Genomic DNA, 12,510 nt, shown 5'->3' on the forward strand with positions numbered 1-12,510 from the left:
ATAGCATTTCCCCCTAACATCCAGGATTTGCACCTCATCTAAATGGGTCTATGTGGGCGTTGTGGTTGTTTCCTAATTAAAACAACAATAACAACAACAACAATAAACTCATACCTCTGTATTAGTACTTAGAGCTCTATACCTACATTGTAAAGACCCCTAGATCTCAGAGGCTGCTTTGCCACTACTCCAGTATCTTGAAACTGAAGCTAAGAAGTACCTCTTCTCTATCGAGATAAGTATATTACAAGCTGGCTTCATTGTTGGAAGGTAGGACCAGGAGAGAGTGCTTTCCTTCCTGAGGTTGTCACACCATACTCAAGACTTGGATGATGATGGATAGTCAAGGCCAATCTTCAACAGCTGAAGAAATCGAGTATTTATTAAGATGCTTTCTCTTGGGGTGCCTGGGTGGCTCAGTTGGTTAAGCGTCAGCCTTCGGCTCAGGTCATGATCTCCAGGTCCTGGGATGAAGTCCCATATCAGGCTTCCTGCTCAGCAGGGAATCTGCTTCTCTCTCTCTCTCTCTCTCTCTCTCTCTCTCTCATAAGATCTTTCCAAAAAAAAAAAAATGCTTTCTCTTGTACTGTGTTTTCCCCTTCAGTTTTAAAGGGAATCTATGTTGTGTTGTGGGAGTTTGTTAGTCCAAATATGAAATACGCTGTGCATTGGGCTGTGTCTTGCACTGACTTATCGTCTTCTAATGGAGGACTAGGAGAGAGCTCCTACTTACTGTATTGAGCTCTACTGTCATTAGAACTGTGTATTAATAAAGTCATAAAATGGCATGTTCCATTGGAAAGATAAGTTAATATTCAAAAGGGGGAAATGGAAACATCTCTTCCGCCCCCCCCCCCCCCATGGTGTCTCAAGATTGTCTTCCCAAGAAATGGATTTATTAAGTTCTTGCCAGGTCAAGGGTAAGGAAGTGTTTAGTAGTAGAAGATTTTTGTTTCGCTGCCAGCGTCCTCTTTCCGCTTCATTGCTGAGCTAATTGACATTTGCCAGCAAGTGTTTGATCGATCTGCTCTCAAAGGGCCTGTGAAGAAACCCTAAAACACTGGTCAGTTGGCCTGCAACTGGAAGTTAGCCCAGGTTTTGACTTTCATTTATACAGGAGAGACTTCCTGAGTCCCCACAGTGTGCCAGGCTCTGGCCCAGGTTGCAGGGTTGGTTGGAGATGAGATACTGTTTGCATAGGAAACTTTCAGGGGCTCAGAGCCCTCCCAGCTGATCCCCAGTTTCTCTAGTGGCCGTGGCCTCCCGTTACTTGGAATGCTTCTAAAGTTACACCTGGTGTTGATAAGTTGTGCACAGATATTTGTACTCTAAATATGGGCTTTACTAACTAAGAGTAAAGGGCCTGAGTTTTCTTTCCTTCTCTGATTGTGTGTCCTTCATAAGTCACCAGAAAATTCCTAAATTCACAAACCCAATATATTTCTCCCCTTTTCCTCCCTGATTAATTTCCCATGCAAACTTATCTCAGAAGTTGTGAATTAAATGATAGCAGTTAGTCTCTGCTGTAGCTCCTGCTACTCCCCCCCAATCCCCATTTCTCAGCCTCTTGATTCTTTCTAGGGTCAAGACTAAGCTGAACTTCTTGTTCCTCCTGAAGGAACAGGCTGTAAACTTTGAAGGCCTGAGGACTTGCTTATTTTGGTTTAAGGGGAACCTCCGCTCATGGGCTCCTATTACAGAATGAAGTGAGAAGAAGTGGGTTGAAGCCTGCCCTTCCCCTTGTTTCTTTTGTTATGATCTGGTTGTTAAGGGGAGAGTGGGGTGAAAAACAGGGCAAGAGCCTATTGAGCCCTTGAGTTGATAACCTTGGCTTTCAGGAGGCTTGGGTGTGTATTTCCATGCCTCTTCTGAAATACCTAACACAAACTGCTGCCCAAAGCAAACCCCATTCTGACCTTAAAAGCAAGCCTGCATTTTGCTTCGAGAGAAGCTGCCATTCTCCACCGTTTCCCAGAGCTCAGCCTCCTCTGGTTCTCTGGCATGTCAGCACTTGCCTTCTGTTTTTTCCATTGCACTCCTCCCCAGCTCGGCCACAGGGGCCCCACCTCTCACAGGATCAGGGTATGTGACCCTGGAGCCCAGACAGCCTTGCGCATAAATCTTCCCCATCCACCTGCAGTTTGTCTGTCAGCGGCTGCCCCGCTTCTCCCCTGGATGTGCTATTCCCACACATCCGTCAGACAACCCCAAAGCCTCTGGGCCATTGGAAAGTCAGACTGGCCCTGTTCCATCTGTACGTCTTCATCTGTCTTGTGTTGTGTCCTCGCCTGCTGCCATGCCCAGGCGGCATGCTCTGCGGGATTACACAAAGCCCAAACTCTAGCGGTCAATGAGCATCTGCCTCACAACCATGGCCATGGGCCATCAGGTTACCTTCTCTGAGCTTGTGTTCTGTTTCTGGCTAAGACTTCTTCCGGAGTAGCTAATACTACCAAGGAGGCAGGTCAAGACAGGGAACTAGACAGGCCCAGAGTTTGGCTTGAACCAGTTAGGAGCAGTAGTCCTAGGTTATCTGCCCTTTCCTAGAATTTTCCTCCAATATTGCAAATCATGGTGTGTGAGGGCAAATGAATACAGTGTTGACCTCTTTTAAGTCTTTTCTAGATGCTAGGTGCTATGTTAAATAAAAATACATAGTATAGAGTTCAAGAACATGGGTTTGATCTAATTATTTATTAGCTGTGTGACCTTGGGCATATCAGAACCATCTATTAAAAATAGCATATGGCGGGGCGCCTGGGTGGCACAGCGGTTAAGCGTCTGCCTTCGGCTCAGGGCGTGATCCCGGCGTTATGGAATCGAGCCCCACATCAGGCTCCTCCACTAGGAGCCTGCTTCTTCCTCTCCCACTCCCCCTGCTTGTGTTCCCTCTCTCGCTGGCTGTCTCGATCTCTGTCGAATAAAATAAAAATAAAATCTTTAAAAAAAAAATAGCATATGGCAATTACTGAGAGCTGTTGGGAGAGTTAAAAGGCCCGAAGTACAGTTGCACTTTCAAAGTGCCCCGCGCATGGCCAGCCGTCCATAAATGCTAATTTTTATGCTACTGATCTGTTGGGGAAAATGGGATCCTTAAATAGGAAAAATGAACGATATGAAGCAGGATAGGAGGGGTCCAGATGACAAGATCAAGGCCATTTTGTAAAATAGTCTGAGGAGGATTCAAAGAGGCAAAAATGGAGCTGGGACTGAAAGAAAAAATGAGTAGAACGTAGTTGGATCTGGGAGAGTTGATTTTTTTTCCTTCAATTTCGGGAGTTTGTAGCACACAGAGAAAATGGAGCTAGGGATTAGAAGAAACGGTCTCCACTTCCTACACTCTGCGTGAGTGTGGGCACACCGCTGAGCCTAGATTCCTTGACTGTTGCAACGGGACAAGAAGTACCTGCCCTGCCCAGCTCCCAGGCTTGTTGGAAGGCACACGTTAAGATGAGTCCTGTGAAATGCTTTGAAAGGGGCAAAAGACAGGAGTAAAGTCCTCATTAGATTCTGAAATTTAGAGAAGATGCTAGACAAATCCCGCGTTATCTCAGACTGTAACTATATAACCTACAGGACATGGTGCTTTCAAAGGCACTGACAGCCCTCCCAGGGTCCTAGCCCAGTGTTAACACCTCCAGCCTGACTCCCCTCTGATCGCCGAGAATCTGTTCAGGATTCTGCATTCAGAGTGCCTGTGTCAATACGTAAAGTCCCCCAAACAGTAACCACTGCAGTAATAGCAGCAGTAAAACAACAATCAGTACCATTTATTTGGCACTTACCTACAGTATGTGTTAGTCTGCCGAATACGTCACAAACCTTATCCCTTTTAGTTCTCAACATCATGAAACACCTGCTATTATTCCCAGTGTAGGGGTAATTAAGTTGAGGCTTAGAGAAATAATTTGCCTAGTTCCCTTTGGTAAATGACAGAGCTGGATTTAACTCAAATTTATTTGACTCCAAAGCTTAAGCCCTTTGGGCCATTTGCTCTTAATCTAACAGGGGGAAATAAAAACTCCCTGCCGACCCTGGGCCAGGTTTCCAATGGAGGATTAAGCATGAGGATGAGTTAAAAGAATAAAATGGTCAGTGTTCAGGTAGCCCCTCTCCCTTTATATAGAGCTTGGTCAGTGGAAAACCTAGACCCCACATTACTCCCTGTCACCATCATGCGTATTTCCTGGTGTGGAGACTGGGCTACAACAATAAGAATAATTCCTTGTACTTATCTTGGTCTTTATATGTTCACTATTTGAACATTACAATAAGCCCTTGAAAAGGGGGGTGTCTTCCCATTTTACTCATGAGGAAACTGAGACTAAGGGAAGTCAACTTGCCCAAATTCCTAGCTGATAATTGAGTGAGCTGTTTAGATTATTACAACTGTTAATAATTACTAAAAGGAATTACCAGTTACTAATAGCGAGGGTACAGCATTTTATATATCCTGTTTACGGTGTGCAACATGAAACAGAATGTGTTCTACTTGACCTTTGGAATGCCGTAGTGTGACGTTAAATGTGTTTGCTTGCATATTCTTAAAATTATTTCTGTGTCACATTTAAATAACCGAATCCTGAAACTGGGGGTGGGGGGGAATAATAATTCCTGAGTAATAAGGCTGGGATGGGAGGAAAAGGGGATCAGCTATTAAATACTTACCACAGCACAAAGGTTTTTGAATGTCAAATGTTAAACTCTTCTACATTCAATAGGAATTTTGCTATGAATCTTCAGTCCCCTAGGGTACCTTTCCTGTCTGTGCCTGTCAGCTTCATTGTTATGCATTTTAAATAAAGCTTTCCCTAACATTCAAAACTCCTTCCGGAGTTTTGGGAAAGAGACATAAATAAAGCGTGTACTGTGCGTTTGCATTTTTGTTTTCTTTTACCTTTTTCTAACCGTGTGCCTACCCCACCCCCAGTCTTTAGAAGTATAAAGCTAAGGTAAAAAGAGCTTTAAAAAAAAGGGGGCTCTGGGGAAGTATGCAAATGACAGAAATGTCTATGGGAAAATTAAGGGAGGTGAAATTCAGCAAGAAAGAAATTCATTGATGTTGTGATGAAACGTTGTCACTGGAGATGATGACAAATTAGAATCCGTTCCCATGGGGACCGGCATGCTACCTACTGATCATTTGACCCATGGCTGGATGTTGGCTAGCCAAAGAATTGACCCAAAAGATGACAAGATGGTTTTAGTCCCGTCGTCTCATCAGCATTCAGGAACCCCTTAGGGGATGAAGGGGAGAGGATAAAGAAGGATAAAAGATGAAAGCTGAGCTGTGGAAAGAAAAATGTTTTTAATTACACTGAGGAGGATTGTGGGTCCACCTGTAGCTTTTGTTAAGCGCGTCCTTTGTTTTCTCCTGTCTGCAGGGATCATGGCAGGATGCAGACCCAGAATCCGTCTGGCCTCTCAGAAGGTTCTGTATTGGTAGCGGGTCCTCCTCAGGTTAACGCATACATTCAGGATTTAATCTCTCTTTGGGCTATCTTTACTCTGATGGATTCTGTTATGCCCGCCAAGCAACCTGGATTTGGTTGGCATGCTGAAAGAGATTGCTTTTAGAGGGAGAGAGAAGATACCCTGCAGTGGAGCAGGAGTTGAGGTTTCCTTAGTAAGTCACTCTCCCCGTCCTTGTCAGAAGGGCACAGGGAGGTCATCTCAGGCAGTGGGGTCAAGGGAGGCCGGAGCCTCACATGGGAGTCAAGGGACCCTTAAGCTCCACATGCCTCAGTTTCTTCACCTGTAAAATGGGAATTAACAGTTGCATCTTTCTACCCTATGGTGGCAGATGATTTAATTGATGAAAATCCCAAGGAAAATAATTATGAAAGTCACTTCTTAAAGGAAAGGAGCAGTATATCCATGCTGTTCTCTTTCCAGGTTATGAACAAAGTTAAACACCCTGGAGTAATTGGAACAATTTAAGTGAGTTTGATATAACTTATACCACAGTAGTCCAGTAATAATAGGTATTGTTTTTGGAGAATACGTTGTTTCAACTTGGCCCTATCCCTTTTTCATCAATGGTAGAATTCAATTCTAAACCTCCTCAAATTCTTGATTTTCATAGGAATTATGTACAATTCTAAATGTAAGTATTTATAGAAGCTAATCTTTATTCTAAGGTAATGAGATGGTGCGTGGCTTATGGTACTCTGCCAAGAATTTCACAGCATTTGTTAAAACGGGTTTGAAAAGGAGGGAATTATTGGTTTGTGTGTGTTAGAAACAGTGTCACATAGAGGTTGACGCTTAGGCTCTGAAGTTAGACTACTACCGGGTTTGGGTGCCAGCTCTACTACTTACTGGCTTTATAACTTTGAGCAAGTTATTGAACCTTTAGTGTCTGCTTCTGGGGGCGGGGGAGAAATGGAGATGTGTACCTTACAGGGTTCTTTGAAAGCTTAAATTGATACATGCTTGTGAAGTGCTTAGAACAGTGCCCGGTACGTAGTTAGCACTCAACAAATGTTGGCTATTATTTTTTTTTAAGACTTTTTTAATTTATTAGAAAGCAAGCACAAGCAAGGGGAGCAGCAGGCAGAGGGAGAACCAGGCTCCCCACTGAGCAGGGAGCCCAATGCGGGGGCTCTATCCCAGGACCCAGGGATCATGACCTGAGCTGAAGGCAGACACTTCACTGACTGAGCCACCCAGGTGCCCTGGCTATTATTTTTTTTTTTAATAAGGCAAGATGGGGTATCACTACATGAAAGACAGGAGTTTCTGACTGAGAGGCATGAATCCAAAGTGGAAGGAGCTGGCATTTGAGACCTTCTCTTAATTGTCATGTGTGTTTGGGTTCTGTGTGTAGGTCACTGCCTCCATTGATGAAAAATGCAGCTCGAGGCGCATCCTAACTAGGCAGGCATTGCCAACTTGCTCCTGCCCCCACTACTTCTGACAGTGCCTTCCCCCCTCTCCTCCCCCACCCTCCGCCCCACGCCTCTCCTGGGAGCTCCTTAATTTCATGGCCAGCCCAGGAGTGGGGGCTTTGTGCCCTCTCTGCCTTGGCTGATTAGTGGGAGTTTCTTTCCTCAGATTGTGTGGTTTATCATATTTTTAAACATGTGTGTAGTATGTAGTAAGTACCATTATACAGTAGCTATATAATTTTGTGAAGAACCCTGCAATTTCTTTGCCACAGGTTTCTGTTCCACAAGTTCTAGTCTTGATAATTCTGAGGATGCAGATGGTAGTACCTGGATCTGAGCAGCTTTGGATAGCTTAGCTTCAATACGTTTATCTAGGGACGGAATTTAACCTATCTTGGGTGTTCCAGTTATTTGTTGGTGCATTAGAAAACACCCCAAACTCAGTGGCATAAACAGCAGTTTCTTCATGCTTGTGGATTCTATGGGTCATGAGCTCAGGTCAGGCACAGCAAGGATGGCTTATCTCTGTTCTGTGATGTCTGGGGCTTCATCGGGGAGACTCATCCGTAGGCTTCTTGACTCCTATTCAGAACCTGGGCTGAGATGACTTGAAAGCTTGAGCAGCTGGAGTTGCCAACCAAGCACTTAACTGTGGCTTTTCCATGTGTCTTGGACGTCGTTCAGCGTGGTAGCTGAGAGCATTCCGAGAGACCTGCGGAAGTGGCATGGCCCTTTCTGACCTAGCCTCAGAAGTTATGTAGTGTCAGTTTCTCCGTACTTAACTGGTAGAAGCCATCATAACCCTACCCAGATTCGAGGAGTCGGTGGAGAGGGAACCTAGACCCCACTTGTCAGGGACGGGGGAGGGTTTAAAAAAATTACAGCAAATTTTTATAAAACTACGGGGATTATGGCTCTATTTTGGGACACGTTTAGGGCTTCCGACTTCTACTTATAGCGAAGCAAGCTATATCGCCTCTGTTGCAATAACTTTATCACACTGGCATGAAAGCAGCCATAAACAATTAGGTAAACAAATGACTGTTTCATTAAAACTTTATGAGCACTGCAATGTGAATTTCCTATAGTTGTTGCTATCACAAAATCCCTTTTTTAAAAAGACATTTAAAAATGTAAGAATCAGGGGCGCTTGGGTGGCTCAGTTAAGCATCTGCCTTCTGCTCTGGTCATGATCCTGAGGTCCTGGGATCGAGTCCCACATCACAGCTTCTCCCGCTGCACACCCCCAACCCCCTGCTCATGCTCGTGCTCTCTCTCTCTTTCCCAAATAAATAAAATCTTTTTAAAAAAAATTTAAGAATCATTCTTAGCTCATACAAAAATGGACAGCGAGCCAAATTAGAATATTGTGATTAACTAGATCTGACTTTGTTTTAAGTTAGAATTCTCCAGAAATGTAAAAGTAATACTGGGTATTTATCAGATGTTTTTGTGTGTATGTTTATACATACGTGAGAGAAAAACAAACGACCAGAAATTCCATTTTAATTTTGGAAGTGAGTTTGTGAAGATATTATTTAGAATTGTAGTTCTTTCAAGCACACCTTATCTTTTTTTTTTTTTTTTTTTTAAGATTTTATTTACTTGAGAGAGAGAGCAAGAGAGAGAGAGAACACGAGCGGAGGGGAATGGACAGGGCCAGGGAAGCCTGACACAGAGCTCCATCCCAGTACCCTGAGATCATGACCTGAGCTGAAGGCGGATGCTTAACTGACGGAGCCACACAGGCGCCCCTCAGGCACACCTTATCTTTATACTATTACAGAACATTTGTCCCCAAGGGCAAGGAAGGGCTATACTCTTGATATTACAGGTGGAAAATGAATGATATTTACTATTTCGGAATCTAAAAAAGATAGAACCTACTCTTCTTGATGGAGTTTCCAGATACTTGTTGTTGTTTTTAATAAGCATTCCAAGTTTTTAAAGAGGTTGTTGATCCTTAGACCAAAAGATAAGGTTGAGGACTCTGGGGTTAGGGTTTTATTTTTTTTCATCTTTATTAATTCACTAAATATTTATTATCTGCTCGCAATGCCAGGCGGGTGGTGAAGATTTAGAGATGAACAAAAACAACATGCGTAGTACCTGCCCTTAACAGGGCGTCCGGTCTAGCGGGGTATCCAGACATTAAACAGATAACAGCATTGAAGTGTAATGTGTGTTATGGGGAGGGAATGCAGGACACTATGAGAATATAGGTTTTTAAGCTGGACTCTCTCTCTCATCCTCAACACTAATCCATTGTAAGAGTCTAGGGAAAAAAAGGATTATTACATTAGTGCGAACTTGTGTAAAAAACATAGCCTCTTTACTGAGCACGTTTTATTTAGCACCCTGGCCTCCACTTACCAGATGTCAGTAGCACTTTTACCACATTCTAACCACCAGAATTGTCTCCAAACTTTGCCAAATGTCGGGGGGTGGTTAGCGTGGCAAAATCACCAGTGGTTTAAATTAAGATGGGAGATTAATCTATGTCTATACATTTTATTGTGAAGACCTCAGTAAGAAAAACATAAAATTTTTAAAAATAATTCTAGCTCAGAGATTAGAATGGCAGGTGGATTTGTTAATTTGAAGGACACACAATTCTTCCTCTGAAAATGCTAACATAAATTTGGACAACACTTTATCACGTGAAATGTTACTCTGATACTCTTGTTATATCTGGAAATTTTTCTCCACTTTATAGTTTGTGCATTGTTGAGGAAGGCTGAGAAGCCTCCATTATTTAAGTGAAACTCTGAAAGCTCCCAAATATCAATGGAACAAAATCAGATTTTGGAATTGTCTTGAAAATAACAAATGAAGATATCCTGCTTTGGCTCCATGTTCTCAGCCTGTAAGCTGTTGGATCGTGTGAGTTGCATGACCCAGAGGAGATGATTAGTTCTCCTCTAGTGTGCTGATAATGAATAGCTCTGCAAAACCAATTAGCTATAATTCTATCAGTCATTTCATTTGGGTAACATTTTGTTTAAGGGGAAGAAAAACAACACTGTTTTCCTTGGAGATCTGTAATTAAGCTGTGATACTTGATAGCAATAATGGAGGAAAAAGCAGTATGCTTATCAATTTGCTTTTGTTATTCCCACATGAAAGTAAATTATGATGAAGTGTTCTGTTCGCAGCAGTTAAGAAAGACATTTGTCCATCTTAAAGGTGTAACAGACCAAACATGAGTGTATTTTTAACTGTATATTTTGTTTTATGTGGATGTCTACGTTGTACAACTCCAGGGATTTGTCATTCACTGTGCACCATGCACAGTCTTCCTGGAATTGTGTAGCAGAAGATACTGTCTGTCCTTTCCCTTCTTCACATATTTTTCTCTTGAAAATCTGTGTGAATCCAGAACCATGAAGAGTGGGTTGTTTTCTTACAATCATCGTTTTTGCTGTGTAAGTTCTAATGCCGTCAGGCTGACAATAATATCAATAGACTTTGTTTTCCTTTATCTAGCGTTTTACGGATCAGTATTGTTCTATGTGAGTTCATACACGAGAAGTCTTAATGTGCCATTAGCTATTATAAGACAGCAGGTACTGTTTTATTGTCTTCTGACTATCCCTTCTGGGGCTTCTGGATATTTTGCAGTTTTCCTTTAAATTTACACAGTAGAATGAGACTTGGGTGTATATTGTTGGTTTTACAACAAGTAGTAGTCATTAAATACGTGCAGTATTTAGTATAATGTGTAATACATGCAGCCTATGATATAAATTGATGAGCTTCTTAGAAGTAACTCGGTGGGTTATTGTGGTGGGCTTTTGATTTATTTTGCTTACTGTTTGTCTCGCAGCTAGCCAAAAAAATCCGAGAGAAGTTCAACCGGTACTTAGATGTGGTCAACCGGAACAAGCAAGTCGTGGAGGCGTCCTATACAGCTCACCTAACCTCCCCTCTCACTGCAATTCAAGACTGCTGCACTATCCCACCTTCCATGATGGAGTAAGACTTTTAAAATATTTTTGTGTTGTTGAAACCAGGAATTGAATTGCTTTCTATTCATAGTCAAATGCCTGTGCTTTGTTTATTGCAAAGTGTATAGTATTTCTACCTTAAATAAGCCCTTTGTCTTTACATAGAGAAGTAAGTTTTAAAGTGGGACTCAACGTTGTATGTCCCGGAAATTCCTAGACCCTCCCTGCTCACTTTGTCGTCATGCTGGAATTCAGGTTCAGAAGTATCAAATATTAGCTGAGTACAAGGTTGAATTAAGCTAAGAAAATTGCAAACATTTTGTCTTGTGTCAACAAGTGGGTCATGAATAAAACAGTCTCACTGATTCTGGCGATTTGCCTAATTTAAGGAAGTGCTTTTTGTCTTTGGAAAGAGTAGCAAAAATTCCCTCTTCACACTTTGGTAGTTTTAAAGATAGCATCTACACTAATGGGAAGTATGGCTTCAGATAATATTGCAACAGAATTCGTATATGTACAGTTAAGGATATTTTTATTTATTAGCCTAGTGATAGTCCTGTCTGGAGGGGTGTAGGGTCACTTGATGCCGGAAATTGTTTGTAGTGGAAAGAATACCTACCTAGAGGTACAAAGAACTTAATTTTTACTTAGTCTCTAACTATCTGTGTGACCTTAATGAATTAATTATGTGCAATTTTCTATCGGTGGATAATAATCTTTATTAGACCAATTTTCTAGGGCTATTGAGAGTGACTAAAAGCTGTGAACGTACTTTAAAAATTGAGTGTAAATGTTATAATTAGTATGTATTACTCCCCTTTTTGCACATTAAGTGCTCTTAAAGTCATGCAACGGATAGATAAAACATAGTTTTTGGTGGTTAAATGTTTTGCCTCCAGAAGCAATTTCTTTTTACTTACTCTAGTCTTTTTGGTGAGCTATGTAAATAGCAGGGCATCCTTAAGTCATTTTATTCTCTATGTGATATGAAGATGAGCCTTTTTCTCTGGCTTACTCTGCCTGCAGCCTAAAGAAGCTCCTACTAGTTGTTTACTAAACTAAGTGGGAAAATGTATACAGTGTAGACTGAGCCTGTCTCGATAGAATCCTCCCTAACACTCAGATGGTCTTGGATATTTGATGTCTTAGCCACTCTGTCTTCATCTCTAGAATGGAATCGATGATGAATACTTCACAGAGTGTTGTGAGCATTCAGTGAAACCAAATGTGAAAAATACTTCATAATTTTCTGAACAAATGTTAACCTTAATACACACACACACACACACACACACACACACACACACTTCCATATCATAGTGAACCTCTCATTTTTTCTCAGGCGTAATCAAAGAAGATGTCCCTTTTTTGTAGTTGGGTCATCAGTAATTGAATATTTTTGACAACTTATCTCTTATCTAAAAAGAGAATGAGGGCCCAGTTGGGTTTAAACCAAAGAAAAAGTCATTTTCAAGACAAGGAGAAGAACTAATATACAGTAAGAGAGAAATCCTTAAAGCTAGAATTATGCTTACAACAGTGGTTCTCGACTGGGGAGTGATTTCCACCCTTCACCTTGTCCCCCTTTCCCTTTGGATGTTTGGCAATGTCTGGAAATATTTTCAGTTGTCACAGTTGGAAGGTGGGTAACAGTTGTTACTGGCATCTAGTGA

At 41.9% G+C, this 12,510-nt stretch overlaps 1 protein-coding gene across 2 annotated transcripts in view; it reads left to right on the plus strand.

Annotated features, from left to right (window-relative positions):
• The window catches only part of CACHD1 (cache domain containing 1), a 201,583-nt gene that overhangs the window by 94,540 nt on the left and 94,533 nt on the right, over nt 1–12,510 (plus strand). For both annotated transcript variants that reach the window (XM_045802151.2, XM_045802150.2), the window contains exon 3: nt 10,717–10,865. In XM_045802151.2, the coding sequence (XP_045658107.1) occupies nt 10,858–10,865 (8 nt within the window). In that variant the 5' untranslated portion in view covers nt 10,717–10,857. The remainder of the gene's footprint in view (nt 1–10,716; nt 10,866–12,510) is intronic.

This window comes from Ursus americanus, chromosome 12, assembly GCF_024610735.1.
Source record: "Ursus americanus isolate L20-20 chromosome 12, mUrsAme1.1.p, whole genome shotgun sequence".
NCBI classification, from domain to species: domain Eukaryota; kingdom Metazoa; phylum Chordata; class Mammalia; order Carnivora; family Ursidae; genus Ursus; species Ursus americanus.